Here is a 20,431-nt window from a genome sequence, read left to right on the forward strand (position 1 = left end):
TTGAATAAAAATTGTATTTGCAATGAAGTAATAACTTATAAATATAATAATATATAACATAATGTAACATATAATTTAATTTGTTTCTGAACATTAGAGGTGAATTAAGTTATTTAGGAAATATTATTTATGATGGAATTGACTGACTGTAAAATGAATCATATTATATTTATTACTTGTACTCTGTAGTGTATTTCTTAATTTATTAAAACGAACTATTATTCAATAACATAATATTTTTTTTGCAATTTTTCGTTAAAAAATAAAGGTTAAAAATTATGTGTGTACTATGTACCTCGTATTGTACTAAAATATAATATTGTGTTTTTTTTTCAGTTCTTGCAGTCTCTCGAATAACGGGATCTAGTTCAAAGAACGTCAACCAGGTAATTATATTGTTTGTTTTTGCTACATGCATTATTATTAAATACCTATAGGTAGGTATCAGCGTTTGAAGACCTTATTATTTTCAAATTATAAATATGCATTTATGGATAAATAATATTATAATGTAAGCGTTGCAACATACGATGACTTTGATATGTTATATGATGTTTTTTATTTGATCAGAGACTTCAGTAGTTACTAATTCGGCCAACACCAAATATGAGTTTACAGTTTTTTATTCTATTTTCTACAATACAATAATTTGTAATATTAACGTTTTGATAATATCAGTGGTTATTCAATATTTTTATTTTTTTTTTTTTTTGGAAACGTTGACTCATCTTGAAATTAAATGTTAACATAATATAATTGTTTGAGTTTTTTGGGATTGGTCCAATGCTTTCTCCTGCAGATTTCTGTATGGGATATTATGTTGTGTGTTGAGCATTTATCTGTGTACAATCCGCATTCCGTTTCAGTTAAGTGTTCGACTGTACGACCTGTATACCTACTATTATAGCAGAAGCTGCTTATTTCCACCATTGTTGTTGTTTCTGTTGATACTCGAATTAAGATTTTAGATTTTCCGTTATAAGATATTTTAAAAAACATGTTTGAATTATTACATTTCTTTTTTTGGCTGAAGTCCGAGGAGTGTACTTGCCATCATATTCTTAATTAATAAGAATATCACAGACAAAAATCTATGTGTACTTATATAATATGATTAGATCTAGGTATACGAGGATGTCTTCTATGTTCTATTCATAAAAATGTATGAAATTAAAACTAAAAACTACATGTATTTAAAGTGGCAAATAAATAATTTGACATGAGTAGGTACAGTAATAATAGAGTAATTGAAAAAATAATAGAGTGAAAATGGTAAACAATATAAATCTTATTAAGTACTTACTCATTGTTTGGAACATTAAATAATATGTTTACCAATTTTTTCATTTTCTTATTAGTTGGAATCAACTAGAATACATTTTGAATACAATAAGTAAGCATAAAAAATAAATTGATTATTATAATATTATGATAAATAAAATATTGATCATTCATACTTGTAGGTATCAAAACATTTATAGTTATAGAAATTTTGATGAGTTTAAATTAAAATTGCTGATCAATGTTCTAAATTAATAAAAAAAAACTTTCTAATAATAAAGCATAAAAGGTAGCCAAAGTGTTTTATTAGTTCCAGGTTTAAGTATTAGTACCCCCTTTTGTTTGAATAGTTCCAAATAGCCCTATAACGGCTATAAGTCATAACCATTTTTCAGTGAATAATTGTTTTGCAAACATTCAAAGTTGCAGAACTTTGCAGTACGTTATATAACATGTAAGTTACTTACAACAGACGCGTATAATAACAGTCATCACACAACTACCTAAAAAAAAATATCAATAAATAATATTTTCGACTACTCTCACTCCTCGATCTCCTATGAAATTGTAAATATATTTGAAATGTTGAAGTGTCACCAATGGGCAGCACCTCCACTCAAGTCCACCTCTCTTGTAACTGTAAATGTCTGTATCACTTACGTTTATTTTACTATTATATTGAAATTCTGCAGAATGTATAAACTAAATAAAAACTAAAATCGAATAAATACACTACAAATTACTTCAAAAAATAAGAAATAATTATTCCATGGTTCATAATCAACAAAAAGTTTTTAAAGTAACTTACGAAACTGTTATTTTTCGTATTAATTTAAGCTTCTATTTCTATGGCCTGATTTAATTATAATATTTATACATTTATAATTTAATGTATACCTAAAAACCTATTTTATTTACATAATTAACATACGTCGTATTAATTGTGACCATTGAATTGTCTTCCAATATTAGGTAAAGTTCCTATCTCATCGAACATTTAATTGGCTCAGAAAAACGTTATTGAATGCAATATAAAATGTAGTATTTGTGTTTTAAATTATTTTAATGTATTGTTGAATTTCTTTTTGTATAATTTTGATAACCAATGGATTTATAAAATAAATGTTGAGGGAGCCAACTCAATGAATAAATATTGGAAGTAATATCAATAATTAAAAATATCGATTACCTCAATTCGAGAAAAATTTCATTAGCTCCGATATCAGTATTATTGCAAATAATACGAAAATACATATTACATACAAACAATTTGTATAATATGATCAAATTAATGAGCGGTTTTTAAATTGTATGAAACATAACATAAGTAGATATAAGTATGAACTATGAAGACATGTCTCTATATCAGATACATATACTTAATTTGGAAATAAATTTGCTGAAAACATTTTTCTTCATTCTTTAATGTTTGTAAATATTTTTTAAACTGCAGTCCTAACCTACTTATCTTAGACCTCGATTATAAAGTTTACGATGTACTTAGGTCGCATTAACCTGCAATACAACCACAACTCACATTCTCCAATTAGAATATAGTATTATTTGATTACTCTTCATATGATTATATTATTTAATGTTTCGAATTAAGTATCATCTAAACAAAATGTGTATTATAATAATACAATGGTCAATGGAAAAGTTACGTAAATTGTATTTATTTTGTTAAACATTAAAAGGATTAAACATCGTCATTGTTTTTGGCTCATTGAGAAATAATACATCTTATAATATGTGATAACATTACACAATGCAACTTGTGTAGTTTGAGACCTTTTCTGAGGTATCTTCAGGCAATATTTTTTTTAAACCATCGATATCAACATCAGGGCCGATTTAGTTATGTGGAGTCGCCAAGTTATCATAATGATAACATTAGATTTGTAAACGTAGGTAGGGAGGTCATAAATAAACATTAGACATTGAGTTTATAATATAATTTAAAGGAAGGTTAATTTCAATAATAAATACATAAACCTAAATTAAATAATATTCAAACAAAGGAACATTTTTTCAACAAGAAATGGGATCGATCGAATGAACGAACGATTAATAATTTAATCATATACCTACCTACCTAATTTATCATTAATATTATTCAGTATAATATATTTTTGGTGAACAAAAGCATTTTATTATCTATTGTTTTGAAATAATTGAACATTTTTATGTTAAAAAGAATAAGAGTAATAATAAAATAATAACAATTGAAATATAATAATAATTAAGTATTGTTGTAAATATGTAAAGATTTCTCATAACTAAAACAATTTCTTCAGTGGACAAAAATGAAAAATATTATTATGAGCATATGGTATCTCCTATAGTCATGATGTATAAAATATAAATATAATAATAAGCATTTTATTAAAAGGTTAAACAATTTTAAAATACTTACAATCATAGTAAAATAAAAAGAGCAAACATAAATTTTGTAAATTATACATTTTGCCAATATAGTATGATCATTATATCGAAAAATAACTATTCGTTGAAGTCACAGTTCAAAAAAAAACCAATACACATATATTATTTTTGAATTTTTTTTGAGTATAGGCGGAGGAACGTTGCTTTTATACTTGTATTAATATATTATATTATCATCTTATGGATCTGAACCGGCGGGAAGCACGCTTTTACAGATCAATAATACAATTAAAATCAGACAAATATTTTTAACATACGTTTGTGAAATTTTAATAGGATTATTATAGTCAAAATATGTGTTTTAAGTTCTCTAAATTTAGTAGAGGAAACTAACGTAAACACTTTATTGTGTCATAATTTATTGTATACACGCGTCTTGATAAAAATGTACGAAAATATTCAAGTGTAAAATAAACATTTTTTATGAAACGATTTTCTTATTTTCTAATAATTCAAATACGAATAACTGTAGACTGCAGTAGATACTTGAAATTATCTTCAAATGTTTTTATTAACATTTTCTATGCATAGTACCTATAGGTCTTAAAATATTTCAACTTTTTTTAATTATTCATAAAAGGTCATTTTTTAGTTTATTTTTTTCTATAAATATTTGTTAAAAAGCTTGTTAATGTACTACAATTATTGAATACTGAAAATACACAGTCTCATCTTGTTTATATATGCGTTTGAAGTACAAATTTAGACATAAAACAAAGAAACATTTAGATCCATTTTAATGTTTATGCTATTGCCTGTAAATTTTAACACCACGAACATAATATTCATACCGTTATACGGCAAGCCAGTATGAGCCAGTATAGACTCAAAAGTTAATAACAATAACAGTAATAATATAATAATTATAGTAATTAAATATTAATATTTACAGTAAACAAAAATTTTTCGGCAAAAATGAATTCATCCCAGGTGTTTACCTACCGTAATACGGATGATGGGCAAATAAATATAAAACAATATATTTAGTAACACAGGCCGCTGACAGACCGTCTTCGCTGTGAATTGTTTTTCGTACTATATAAGGCGCTAACTAATAAATAATAATATATTGTAGCATATTGTACAAGACATAGGTCTAGGGCGTATTATTATTGTGCCCATGCAATTATCGTTTATTTTGCCGGACGTCAAACGAGTGGGCATAATAACGATATTCACGTATTTCCGTTTAGAAACGGTGCAGCCGAATAGCTTTCCGTACCGAGACACGTACCTATATCCGATGATGATTGCGTTATATTGCACCCGTATAATACTGCAGGCGGGGCGGGGGCGATCGACGCCGACACGTCCGGGTCCGCCGCGTTAACGTCTCCGGTCGGGCATTTTTCTTACCATCGGCGCAAACGTGCGAACCGCCGAGCTAGACAATATAATAATACGTACCATTATTATTATTATTACACGAGCTGGGCAGCAATGGGATATAATATTATTATTACTACGGTCGCACGCCCGACGATATCGCGGAACAACCACTTCGGCTTGCGAACAATTTGCCGTTACAGGTGTCTATTATCATCGTCTTAAACTCGACCTAACGCCGCGCGAATATAATAATATTATACACGTATTATTACAAGTGTTATTTTAATATATTATTATTATGACCTAGTCGTAATACACGTAATCACGTCGTCGTCGTTACTCGTTGCGCAATGCCCGCAAAAGGGTTATTTAAGAATTAAAGAGGTACCTGGTATCTAAGCTACAAATTGTGTATGTACCCAGTGGAGTGCGCCAAATGTTAATGTTTATGACTTATGTTACATGTTTCTTCTTACTCTGCTGAAATTTTTAGTAACTGGGTTTCCAACACGTAAAACAATAAATAAATAATAATGATAAATAAATGCTTGCCGTGTAGGCACACGTCCATCATCGCTGATTATAATGTCTACCCGTCAAATATACGCACGTTGCACGTGTATATAGGTATAAGGTATAACCAGTGCTGCTGAATACCATGGTTAAATATTCCACTGGTCATTATTTTTGATACATCATCTATATAGCCATACAGTACGGTGCAGTGCGGGTTTTGATTTAGACGAAATAATATAATGTACTGATTGCGGACTTGAAATCGTTACACAAATTATAAGTAATTTTATAGAGTTTGAGTTTTGTACTTTCTGAGTGATGAAACGAGTAGGTTATTACATAACGATAAATACTACCGGATAATTCTAGGGCTGTTTCTGGAACAGTTTTGTCACAAAAGTTTAGCTTTTATTTTTAAATTAAAAAGAAAAAAGTCATTAATTATTTGATTAACTACTGGTAAGAGTTATGATTGCATATTAAAATCATTGATCACACGAGGGTACTTTTTACGGACCTATTAATTTTTAAAATAAAAACACACACGTTGTGGAGCAAAGCCCTGGTGGTGACCTCTTCGGGGGGTTTCGCTTACGAAGTGAAATAGATTTTAGAATGGATTAGTATAATTTTATTGTGTGTGCTAGAATATTTAAATGTATTACTCTGTCCGGTGTCGAGTCCGGGAATACTGTTTAGTTTCTTAAGCATATTACATTGGAATGTTTTGCAAACACTGTGGGAAACAAATACCAATTTAGTTTTTAATATTTTTTAACTTTAAAAAGAGATTAATACAATATACGAGCTGCGAGAGTACGGCGCGGCTGCAGCCACTCGTCGAAGATCTCTGGCGTTCGTTAATGCACGACTGCAGCAAATGCAGGTTGTGTTTTCTGTTCGTTTATTCGTTTTTTTTATTTTCGCCAAGTCCATACAACGGGTGAAAACGACGACGCGACGTAGGTCGGCGCATTGCACATTGTGTACAATGTATACACGTATTACGACCTATCATATACGCCGCTGCGGGTTTTTTACTTCCTGTTGACCTACCGCGCGAACCGTCGAGTTGATTTTCGGTCCCGATACGGCACGACGCGAAGACCCGATGAGCACTCCCCCCCCGACAATCGTCTCGTGTCGCGTCGTCGCGGCGTATTATAATAATATTTAAGTACAGCACATCACATGCGTATGCGCCTATATAGGTACACAGGTACATCCGCAGTTTTTATCGCGGGAATCATCCGTGTCCGGCGGGCTGCGTGCGATGACGGAGAAAAAACGGAGTGTATTTTATGTACGGAAAATAATATCATAATAAACTGTATAGGTAGTTAATAGATATTATACTATTCGATACGTGTGTTTTCATTATTTTTTTCACGGAACCGCCGGCCATGTCGTGGTAATAAGAGACACCCACCGCTCGAGCAAAGCGATTTTTTCTGTACAATATAATATTATGGTCATAATAATGTTATAATACGCGTCACAGCGATGAAGACTCATAGCTTTCTATATAGATGCGCCGGTTTCATTAATATTTATGTCGTAAATAATACGTATTTAAAACAGTGCTGTAATAATATAATATACACATTCCGGACTTACGCTCCTGGCTGGATTTTTATATTAACTTAAATTCACATTAAAAAAAAATAATAGTTATTTATTATTCAGATATATATTAAGATCCAAAAGATCATGTTGACGAACATAAAAGTAAAAGAATAATTATAATAAAAATTAAAAACACACATCGTTGTAATCAATATACTTTCATCAATCTGCTCAGAATCTAAAGTTCGGATTTGAAAAGAATGCATAATATAAAAATCATTCTCTCTCTTTACCTCTATATATACAACAACTAACTACTAAGGTAACCTTTAGTTGGCTCCACACAACACAGTCCACAACTTTCGGGCTATACCTAGCCTACCCTGGTCCCAACATTTTTTCTTCAAGGATATATTTACACATTGTGAAGATTTATAAGCCTATCCAACTGTAAAGTTTTCGTGGGTATATAGTACTATATATAATACTACATATTATTTTTAACTATTAAATGACGACAAGCCAGCCATCATCGCTATATTATATTATTGGGTGAAGTTTGATGGTTTTTGGTACACTAAAAAGATGGTCTTACAATGTTGCACATTATGTAAATTGTGAAGGTAATAAATAATAATACCCGAATACAGTTACCATAATATGAATTATTATTTAACGCCATTTATAAATAAATATATTCACATAGCTACATATATTGGGGTGCTGCATAATATATGATAATATGAATATTTTTTTAACGGTAGTCAACAATCGTAGGTACCTACTCGCTAAGTTAACTTCCCATTACCCAACCTACGACGATATTATACAACACTTTATTAATACGTGTAAAATTTTAACTACAATTTTCTAAAATATTTCATATTTGAACGTCTAATGAGACGTATAATAACGGTACGTTTTTATTATTATTTTAATATTATGCTGGGGGTGTAATAAGACGTGTCCATGCAAAAATCATATAAAACAGTAGGTATAACGGTGAATTTTAGTGTGATTTCACTACTCGTTATATTATTTTCCCGAGTAGAACTTTATATTATATAATTGCCAAGTAGGTAAGTTATAGGTAGACATTTATAACAGGTAGAAAAATATACGTATCAGTATATATGGAAAAAAGATATAATACTTAAATAACAACCTTTAATTTTATTAAAAACATCGAAATACTTATAATATTATACTTTATCTAAGCCAAAGATTTTCTCAGTATGAGAAACATTTTTGTAGTTTACCATGCAGATAGTAAACAAGATAACATAAGCACCTAAAGTATATGTTTGGTTTACCTCGTGACTTACTTTATGATTAATCGATCAATCATGAGAAAAAATATTTTAATTTTTTTTTTTACAATACATAGGTCCAAAACAATTATATAATATATTTACACAGGTATTTTTAATAACACGTAATTTCCTGGGAAGTAGGTACATGAAAATTATAATGTTATGTAGTGTGAAATAAAGAATAATAAAAACATTTTTTTCCTTATAAATGTATATCACTTATACCTACATATATATATATTTTTTTTTAACTTATTAGATATATGTAGGTACTTAATATTTTCTGTATGATGATAATTAATATAAATGATTCAAGAAATCTTTTTTTTTTGATTTAAAAACGATTGAAAAAATAAGTTTGGTGAAATCTGGGCGGGTTTTCTATTGCACTGGCTATTAAGTTATACAATTAAATGAAATAGCGTAAGTAATTGCTCCGTTTTAAATAAAAAGTGAGATACTATGACCTGTAGCCTGACTATTAAAATTAGCATTATAAGGCAGGGCACAGATTTTAATGCAAAAAAATAAATAGAATATACATTTATCTATACTCACAGATTTTTTAAAAATGGTATGCAAAGAAGATACATAAACAAATATAAGATATGCGTATATTATTATTTTGGACACTTAAATAACTAACAAAACTTGTAAAATTATAATAAGATTTTAAAAATGAAGAAATTGTAACTATAATGTGATTTTTTTAACTTACCTATTTTTACGAAACATTTAAAATGACGTTAATAGCAAATGATAAAATAATTATTATACAAAATATTATTCAGAATATGATGCGTTTATTCGGTTAATCTTTAAAATATCTTAGGCTATACAGTTTAGTTACAATCAAACTGAGAGAAATTCGAATTATTTAATTTGATGATTTTAAAATAACAAATATTATGTAACTTTACGTTATTACCTAGAAATAAGTAAGTCACCTAATATCAACTCTGAAAATATGCTAAAATACTCAATATGACAAAAATTGGCTGTAGAATACATGCTCATTACATTTCATTAACATATTTATTATTTATTTATAATTGTTCAAAGTTAGTTAGCCCGGATAGGCAATTGTAGAATAATGTACAATGTATATAAAAATCCTGGCCTTATCTTTAACTTATAAGTCTTGAATCTTATTTCGTTAAAGTAATGCAAGAAAGTGGTGAATAATTATTTTTTAATTTTAACGTACAAATTTTAAATATGTCTTTGACCCTTCGCTTTATGACAGTGTATACAAAATATGTTGTGATTTTTAGAAAATTTCTTAGACCTATTTCGTCACCGCTTATCTGTCGAAATCATCGGGTCAAAAAGAGATTGAGTATTAGCCTATCATTTAAAATTTGAAATTGTATGTTTATTTATTAAATTGTCTATGTCTACTAACAGAGACATAATGATTGATGAATAATAGCTTTAACCTCAGAAAATTACATTGGTTCTTTTAAGTATTAAATAACATGGTATACCTAAAGATGAAGAATTTGTATTATTGACTTGAAATATTAGTTTACCATACTCAGTATAGTAGGTAATAATAGGTACCTATTACATTCTAAAAATATTTATAATATTTTTTCTGTAGTAGAAACATAGTTATATATTCCATCTTTTCAAATATTAATAAAAAAAATTGTATATAATTTATTGCATTAACATAATTAAAAAAATATTTATTCAAATCTCTGCACTTTAAAAGTATATTGTACCTACTCGAGACTCAAAGAAAGAACATTACTTTTTGAAAGACATCGATAAAATAAGTTTGAAATCAAGAAAATGATAAAGGATATTCTAGTAAAATCTATATCTCTGTTATTGGAACAGTTAGTAGAATTTTGATCCAAAAATGTTAGTTCTATGCCATTTTAGTATATTTTTTCATCCAATTAATGTTTAGTCCATCCGTGCAGTACTGCAGTCCAAAACACTTAATTTAAAAAAAATATTAGAGCTAATATTATCTTTACTTTTTACCATTAATATGGTATTCCATTTGAGGACTTGTAAGAAATTGTCGATAACTTAATGAATAACTGAGATTAAAGCGTTATTTACTTTGCTACTTACTTCAATACTACTACTACTACTTAAATCAACATAAATCTATTTGCGGACGATCAGCGCGTGGTAAGAGACAAGCTGTCCCTCCAGAAATTTGGAACATATTATATGAACTTATATTAAGCCGAAGACAAATTACCAACAATGTTTTAGAAGGTTTCATTTGAAATTAGAAAAAGTCTCATTAACTCGTCGTTCTAATATTTGGAAGTTTCTAGAAAATATAACAAATATTCAAGAAGAAACATAAAATACTATTACTATTATTTTGATGAGGGGTGGTCGTACACCATACATGAGTCAAACTACCAGTCCCCAAAAAATTACTTCTAATCAGGAACGAGATATAACAACTAATTATGCTGATAACAAAGAACAGAACGAAATAATTTTATGTCTTATGGCATTGGCTTACCACTTAAAACAAAACAGTGATCCAAATGCTGATGTAATAAACTAAATTTATAACAAATGTGTGGTTCTACTCATTTATTCGTTTTCTTAAGAAATGTTAAATAACTTGAATAAACAGAGTCAATACTAACGCTGCACAAAAACTATGACACTTAAATTATTGGTTATTCATTATCATATTTATTAATAATATTTCACAGTGTGGAATAGGAATTGTAAATAACGAGGGGTCATAGATTATTTATAATTTATACCACGCGCGTTGTATAATACGTATAGTAATAATATTATAATACTACGTCAAAACGTTTTTATATACACATTAAAGGAGGTTTTTTAATTTAAGGACAAAAAAAAAATAGTATAATAACACGTTTATAAAATATTTTCAATTTGGATAATTGACTATTACTGTAAAATTCTCCTGTTTTCAAGTCCCACGCTATTTACAAGTAATTTAATTTGATATAATTATAATATGTATTAGACGGAACTTGGGATGCATCAATGTCCATAGGTATTACTAGATGTATTATGTAAGATTATACCCGTCGACTCTGTGACCTGTGTAAATACTTATGAAAGAAGTACTTACTCATGAGGTAAACATTTAAAGAATACAACAAGATGCTAATACGTTTTAGTACATATTTTTCAATTATAAGCTTGTACAATTTAACAAGTGTGTAAACAGTGTTAAACTGCGTGCTCCTTCACATAATAATATTGTGTTAGCTGTTATTATTGACTCCGAGGACAACCCCAGAGTGACTCACTCTCACACCAATAACGTATATTCCACAGTACGGTTGGAGCTAAGTAAAAGTCTACACCGGATAATAAATATACCACTGCGAGTAGCATCGACATTCGTGCGAGGTCTCTTCATGCTTTTTATTATTATTATTATTTAACAAACTCGGTTCCCATCGAAGTTTTTACCTTCTCCCGGACGAGCTGAAGAAATATCGGTTTGTCGTGACCGAGTAACCACCTCGCGGCACGAAACCATCCCAAAACGGTGCAATGTCGGTTTAAGTTCGATGGATCCCCTTCCACACCCCCGCCAAACACCACAACCAATTATATTGTTGTTTTTTTTTTATAATTATGTGTACATATATCGTAATAAATGACATGTCTTGGTTGAAATATATAACGTGAACGGTAAATTGTTATAGGTCAAATTACCGATACCAACCAAAGAGAGTCTACCGCAGGTGGCCGAAGCGTTAAAGGCGGCTACATACTTGGTAGACAGCGATGAACTGGAAAAGAACTTCGAAGGACAGCGGGATAATTATAAGAGATCACCCAGGAAATTGGGAACTGATGATCTAGACAATAACTCGGAACTACAAGAGTATCAAGGTGTTTTTTTCTTTTTTTTCTTTATAATATCGTGATTGTCGAAAGAGTACATTTCGTGATAAATAATAACATGCAAGTGCTATTTATAGGCACTACTTAGTTTTAGATAATACTATCCTGTATTTTTTATAGGAGTTATGGGACGTCCTGGTGTTGACTTTCCAATATTGCCATCAATACCCCATACCGATTTCAGCTGTAAGAAGGTTAAGAAACCTGGTTACTACGCAGATCCCGAAACTGATTGTCAGGTAAATAATATACTTTTCATAAGCAACAGTATTTTTTAAATTCAAAAACAAGAATAATTTTTTTTACATTTTTTCAGTAGTACTTAAAACAACTATTTATATAATATTATATAATAAATAACTTTAGTTACAACAATAGCTGATAGTAAATTATTAGTAATACATGTTTACGTAATTAATACATGTATATAAATCAAGTATTGCCTATACAGTTACTGCCTTAGTGGTGTTGAAAATAGTGATCCGATATCAACAAATTAAAACTAATCAGGTTTAATAAGATTAATTCGATAACTGTGTATGGATCGGATACATTTAATTGAAGTTTTCAAAAATGCAAAGTTTGAATTTTAATTTTCATAGAAATGATTTGGGACAATTTTGGTAACACTTTTTATAAAATATAATTAACTACATTTTACAAAAAGCCAATATTTTATAGATACGTCCTATTATAAAGCGTCTAATGGATTCTTGGTGCGCATAAATTTAATCCGAAAGGCAATATTGCTTGTATATAAATAATTTATTAACTAGGGATATTAAAATAGCACTTAATACACTTTTAAGTTTTCAAAAATAATTTCAATGTGTAATGTGTTATAAATAAAATAAAGTTAAGTATAAATACCATCAGTTTTTTTTTTATATTACTGGCATATGAAGTATTATAGTTACATAACGTTTATTATTAATTATCAAAATTAAAAGTATTTAAATAATTAAGTACATTTACTCATTGTGGGCATTTAATTTTTTTTCCAAATCAATTAATGAAAACATTTTTTTCAGGTATTTCACATTTGTGATAACGGAAGGAAAGTATCATTTTTGTGTCCAAATGGTACAGTTTTTCGTCAGTCACATTTAATTTGTGACTGGTGGTTCCGTGTGGATTGTGAAAGATCAATCGAATTATACGAAGAGAGTGCAGAACAGCTTGCATCTGACCAGCGGGTTTTTAAAGAGCGTGCTGAAACATTGGCCAAAGCTATGTTAAAAGTACAAACAACAACACAAACAAGTGATAGTGGTCGCGTTGTAACAGAGCGTTCGTTTGGTCCGAGTACAACTGTTTTCAATTCTGAAAGCCGACTGCCTGACCGCGCCAGATATTTTAGTGACTATTCAAGAGACGAAAATCAAGTTCCAGCTGAGACGGGTTCATTCGCCGGAAAACAGTTACAAACTAATTTTAATAATTACTATCCACAGTCCAAATCACCTGTACAGAACTGGAACCAAGGAAATTATCAAACACAACCTTCGACAACAGCACAGCCGCGTTGGAATAGCAACCATCAAAGCAGTATCTATCAAGCACAATCTACAACTGCTCAGCCGACTTGGAACCAGGCTGCTAATAACAATTATCAAGCACAGTCTACAACTGCACAGCCGACCTGGAACCAGGCTGCTAATAACAATTATCAAGCACAGTCTACAACTGCACAGCCGACCTGGAACCAGGCTGCTAATAACAATTATCAAGCACAGTCTACAACTGCACAGCCGACCTGGAACCAGGCTGCTAATAACAATTATCAAGCGCAGTCTACCACTGAACAGCCGACATGGAACCAGGCTGCTAATAACAATTATCAAGCTCAGTCTACAACTGAACAGCCAACTTGGAATCATGCTGCTAATAACAATTATCAAGCACAATCTACAACTGAACAGCCTACCTGGAACCAGGCTGCTAATAACAATTATCAAGCACAATCTACGACTGAACAGCCAACCTGGAACCAGGCTGCTAATAAAAATTATCAAACTAGTTCTTATCAAGCACCACCTGTAACGACTCCACAACCATCCATCGTTCAAGGAACTAGTAATTTCCAATCTAGTTACCAACCACAATTCACCACAAGTGCTCAAACGGTTCAAGGTGCTACCAGTTCACAAGTAGCTTACCAACCACAGCCAACCACTGTCGTGTCTCAAACAAACTGGAACCAAGGTAGAAATAATTATCAAGCTGGAAATTACCAAACAGTACCCACTACAGCAGGAACTCAAACTAACTGGAATAATAACGATAACAGTGGTCTTAAAACTAACAACTATCAGTCGTATACACCTTCAACAACACTACCTAATTGGAGTCAAAGTAGTAGTAGTAACTACCAATCTGATAACTATCAATCACCGTTCACAACAGTAGCCGCTCAAGCTAACTGGAACAATCAAGGTTCCAAAAATGTACAAACTGAAAATTATCAAATATCACCATCAACAACACCGACACCAGTAAACTGGAATAATCAAGGTTCCGACCACTTTGGGACTTCAAATTCTCAAAAACAAGTGACAACTACCGTACCACAAACTAACTGGAATGGAGCTGTCAATAATTTCCAATCAAATAGTTACAACTCACAACCAATAACAACGATACAACCAGATTGGAACCCAGAGTTTGAGTCTGATACTGTCCAACCTAATCTATTCGAATCTCAACAATCTTATCAACAACCGACTACTGTTTTTCCAGCCGATAATGAACAAACCATCCCAGCCAAGGAAAGCCAAGTACCCGCGGAATCAGCTTCATTTGTAGGCCGCCAAAACTCCCCTCATTTTAATTTTCAACCAGAAAATTACTACACACAAACTCCTCAGACAAATGTACCACCTACCACGTATCCGGTAACAAGTTCTTACACAAATGATTATTCACCAAATGGAGCTTTTTCATTTGTCGAATATCAAAGATCACCCGATACTCCTGTCGCAAGAGATAGCTCAACTCATGCTGCTCCAATTATGACTACAGTATTCGACTATGCATCGGTCGATAATTCCACATTACCATCGTCCGGAGAGACATTAATCCCGAATATGATAAACTCATTACAATCACTGACAGATAATAATCTACTTTTTGACTTGGATGGGCAAAACACTTACCCTTCACAAACGAACACTGACGATGAACTAAATTCCGTTGCAGTGTATTTTAATAATGTGAAAAATCCACAACTGACCACTGTTGCTAGTGACTTGCAGTTTAATCGTTTCGAACAATCATCTAGAGCATACACCAGTGGGTTAAGTTCAACTACTATTGATTCGGTCGAAACCACTACACCGGTTGATAGTTTACATATACCGGCGGTTTTGACAAAGAATACAAAAGAAGCATATGATAAGCTTTTCAGAAATGATACCGTTAAAGAATCAATGATCAGTTTAAAGTTAGCAGACACTAGTAAGCCTGTAGAAAATCCTACAAATTCGGTAAACCTAGGATTTGCTCAAGGATTGAATTTAAACCGTTCATCGGCGGAATTGAGGGAACTGGCTGCAGTATTTACGCGTGCTTTAACTGCATACTTGGACGATCCAGAGAATTTCCGTAAAATACTAGCCGAAGTAAGACCTACGGAACCACCAAGTGTTAAGACTAGCGTTACCGAAGAACAAGAAGTGTTGGATTTTTCGGACGATACAAAGCGTCAACGAGGGAAACCTACAGAACCAAGTACAACAAGCCCAAATTTAGCAGCTGAAATCAACGGTATGACACAAAGTATTAATGCACTGGCAGACTTATCAACCATTATTCCACAATATACCTCATCGCCATTAATAGAAATCACATCGAAGTATACTGAAACATCAAAAGCTGGTCTACAAGAATATGCACCACTGGAAGATAGCGAACAGCTACAATTGGCTGGAAGTCATTCGTTTTATTCAAGTAGAGATAATAGCATTCAAACTGGGAAAACTCTCAAACCAGCCGCCTCCACGTTGACATGGACAGTTTCTCCATTAATAGACACTGAGCAGGACATAAAATCTACCACTCTGTCGCCAGTGTACTTCACTACCACCGCAGAAGACTTAGAAACTACTGTAATTGTACAAAGGGCCAAAGAAATGTTCAGTCACTTGAATGCGTCTGAGGCAGGAGTATTGATGAATGTTATGAAAACTGCTCAAGTTAATGATACAGTTAAAAGGTAATAGACTCTTAAAATAACCACATTAATAATATGACTTGTCTAGAATTCTTTCAATTAAACTTCTATGATAAAAATTAAATATAATGTTTAAAATTATGCATATGTTGTATAGTTATAATGAGAGTTTAACTAATAATAAATAATAGTTAAGAGGAATTAATAGCAAATATAATAAGCCCATACAGTACATCAATTTAATGAATGCTCACGGAACAGTGTTTTAAGTTAAAATAAAATGAAGCCCCTTTTTATCAGTGTTGACAGTGTTGGGAAGTACTTGAATAAAAGTATTAAAATACTTACTCAAAGCATCTATATTAAATTATTAAACATCAAATACTATAATCATTTTTTTATTTTATATATTTTCTACTTTACTTTTGATTACATAAAATAATGAGATAATTGAGAATATGTATAGTATTATTTTTTTTACTGTGAATTATACTGAACCAGAAATAAAATAATTTGAAAGCTAAAACAGTTGAGTATTGTAAGTTCCAACAAATAGTTTAAAAAATTAACTCCATAAAATGAACATATAATATGAAAATCGGTTCAGTTGATCTATAAAGTAAAAAAAATATTTTGTAAAAAATTTGAAATAATCTATAAATGCTTTTTTAAAGTATTTGTATCAGTGCTCAAATACTTTTTTTTGCCGACTATTTAAATACATTTCAAAATAAGTATTTATATCTGCACTTGAATTCTTCAAAAAACTATCTTATACAAGACTGCTATGTACATATATTATAGACTTCGTTTATTTTTTATATATTAAAAGTTTGGGATGAATGCATGAAAATTTCATGGTAATAATTTTTATAAAAAATTGCATAATTTATTAGTAGTGCAAATTCAGAAACAATGGTAAAATAATGATTACCTGTACCTATGAAAAATTTAACTAGGGCCCCAATGTATGAAAAATTTAACATAGGCATCTATGTATGAAAGTAATATATATAAATGTGGCTTGGTGAGTCGCGGACTTTGCTAACTCCCGGATGGGTGACCACTAGGGTTCTTAGCAACACATCCTTGCCACACATACACTAACACGTGTTACAATCCTACCAACGTTAAAAACCTACTAAAGCTATACAAAAAAACTCCTTACTGTACCACCCCACACCTAATGGCTTATGTGGCCGCGGGTTCCCTATAGTAAAAAAAATATATGTATGTATAAATATTGTAAAACACCTGTATAATACATTATTCGTTTTTAGTAAGTAAAAAATAATATAATCACAACAGATATGTAATAACTCCCACTTATTTATAATTATTTAAACTTGAACACTTTTCAACAGTTTTTGATGATATAATTGGTTAAATTATAAATTGCATTCAATTTGAAATAACCATTAATAAATATAATATGCTTTTTAAATAATTTACTTATATTATTTTAATTCTAAGTCAATTAATAGCTTCATGAATACTTTTAAATAGTAAATACATAATACAAAATGATATTGCATTTTTCTATTGTATCTTCAATGTGGCAATTTTCTCATTACTAAAAATAACTGTCACGTTAATTAATTTAGTTTATCAGTCAACATTAATTAATTCACTAATTCACGATACACATGGTCCTTTATTGAGTGTTCGGTACATAATAACATTGCAACTTTATAGGGACATTATTTAATTATTATCATTTATCTTTATCTATTATCTAGCATTATCACAATAAATATTTGTATATAACTGGTAAACTAAAAAAAAAAATATTCTTTTTGTTATCATAGTGTTTTTTTAAAATACTTAAGCTCTTATTTTACTTTACAGGTTGGTTTTACTGTTGGTGAATGACTCGAACAAAGAGAATAGCCCTGAACAGACTAGAATCAATTTAATCGAAGCATTACTGGACAATAGGAGTACTGATCAAGCATATGACGTCTCGTCGTCATTCCCGACATCTACTCCCTTGCCGTCATTCCCGACATCTACTCCCTTGCCGTCATCCCCATCGGAAATCCCATTCGGTCAGAGAATACAGGAAGATGGTTCACCACTACCCGAAGGACAGTATAAGAAATCTAGAAAAGGAACCAGGAGAAGAGTTGTACACAGGAGTAGGTCAACCCCTGTTTCCACTACTCCAATGACCTTGAATACTTGGCAGGGAGCTAACGATGTGGGCCCAGGGCTGAGTGATGATTCTGACGCCCGAGCAGTTGAACTCCTCAAGTCCCTATACTCGATAGCATCCAAATGGTCGTAGTTGGACGTTCATCCATCGACGGTATTTCCATTCTGCCTGTGTCATAACCGTGTGAAAATCAAATTATTTACGAATTGTCTTTATAATGTTAATATAAATATTTTATATTTTGTAATCGGTTTGGGATTATAAAAAAAATGATCAAAGTCGATAAACCATAATAATAGGACAAAAAATTACATTTTACAATTCATACTCAATAAATAATGCATCACGATTATATCCCCCAATCTGATTTTTCTTTACTTATCACGCGAAATGCTCAATTTCAATCATGGCCGACTAGTTATAATTTTTAATTATTCAAAAATTTAAAATTTAATCGTGACAAGAAAATTATTTACACAATGCACGACCCCGAGGATGTTAATTGACTACTTTTTATGTAGTAATAAATTTAAAGATACTGTTCTAAAAATATATTTATACATTTCATACAATATCAAGAGTAATATAATAGCATGAGATATTGTACAACCAAAATCAGAACGCATAATTAAAATCCATCATCTTATCGCTGTAATAAAAAAATAATATCTTTGTGTATTTTTCCACGTTTAACATTTTTAACAGACGGTAGTCAGTCATCTTTTATAACGGTCGTTGCATTTAGGTATCATTATATTATCATGTCTATTTAGCGTTTAAAAGTAAGTTGCCATCGCCTAGTACAGAATATTATTAATTGTAAATGTTCGACAATATACGCATAATGTAAATTGACTCTAGTCCTCGGCGAATCGGAGTGTTACTGTTTTAGGCTTACCTAAGACTTATATTCGTGCACTTTGTATACATGTTGCAACATGTTGTATGCATATGTTATTATATAATTTTGCTCATATATCAAAAGTAGATTTCTGTTAAGATTCGATTTAATTTTAATTACCAATTGTATACAGGTGTATGTCATGTATTTTTGGTATTTATATTTTTAAGTTAAAATGTGTTTCTCTTTTTATCTTTTGCACGTTATTTTATTTTACATTAAGTTTAAACCTTATTTTGCATACCTGTCGATAATTATTTTAAGTACTTACTTGCTACATACCTTCTTTCAAGTTGTAACAAACATCGACTATCAATCTAAAAACTTTACCATCGATTGATAGAGAGAATATTATTATAACAATTTTAATCTATGTGTTAAAAACTGCTTATCTTTTTCATTTATTCATTAGCAATGTAAATGCGTATGTACGTATGAAACATACGGTTACGTTCAACGCATATTATTATTAATTAGTTCGTATGAATTAAAAATAATGATACTTTTATAATATTTTTCATTTACTCATATTATGAGTCGAGTTACATTATATGCCATGTAATAATGTTATCACATTATATGTATTATGTAAATTGCATAATATTGTAAATAAAACATAAAATTATTGTGTATACTTAGTAAAACTTGATTATCAATTGTCGTACAGCATATTGAATTGGTAACCTATTTCCTATTTATAAAAAGTACCTAAATATTATGATCATCGTCCTCGCAAGAAAACCGAGGAAGTTGCTCTGCTGTATAGTAGGTGTCGATTGTACCTTGGCCAGTGCGTACCACTCTGCTGTTCATTAATTGTCGAACGGGTCACTGTGATGGATGTCTTAAATTTGAATTACACGATATAAAATAAT

At 30.6% G+C, this 20,431-nt stretch overlaps 1 protein-coding gene across 3 annotated transcripts in view; it reads left to right on the forward strand.

The window, feature by feature from the left end:
* LOC111037071 (mucin-16) overlaps positions 1-20,188 on the forward strand; it is a 53,114-nt gene extending 32,926 nt beyond the window's left edge. Inside the window, exons 3-8 of one of the 3 annotated variants that reach the window (XM_022319433.1) lie at positions 337-386; positions 12,128-12,317; positions 12,450-12,568; positions 13,361-13,924; positions 13,982-16,542; positions 18,349-20,188. In XM_022319433.1, the coding sequence (XP_022175125.1) occupies positions 337-386; positions 12,128-12,317; positions 12,450-12,568; positions 13,361-13,924; positions 13,982-16,542; positions 18,349-18,787 (3,923 nt within the window). In that variant the 3' untranslated portion in view covers positions 18,788-20,188. Of the gene's footprint in view, positions 1-336; positions 387-12,127; positions 12,318-12,449; positions 12,569-13,360; positions 16,543-18,348 lie in introns of all 3 variants that reach the window. The other 2 variants (XM_022319434.1, XM_022319431.1) reach the window with 2 other exon arrangements.
* The last annotated feature ends 243 nt before the right edge of the window (positions 20,189-20,431 follow it).

The sequence above is a fragment of the Myzus persicae genome, unplaced genomic scaffold, assembly GCF_001856785.1.
Source record: "Myzus persicae strain clone G006 unplaced genomic scaffold, MPER_G0061.0, whole genome shotgun sequence".
In the NCBI taxonomy this organism is placed as follows: domain Eukaryota; kingdom Metazoa; phylum Arthropoda; class Insecta; order Hemiptera; family Aphididae; genus Myzus; species Myzus persicae.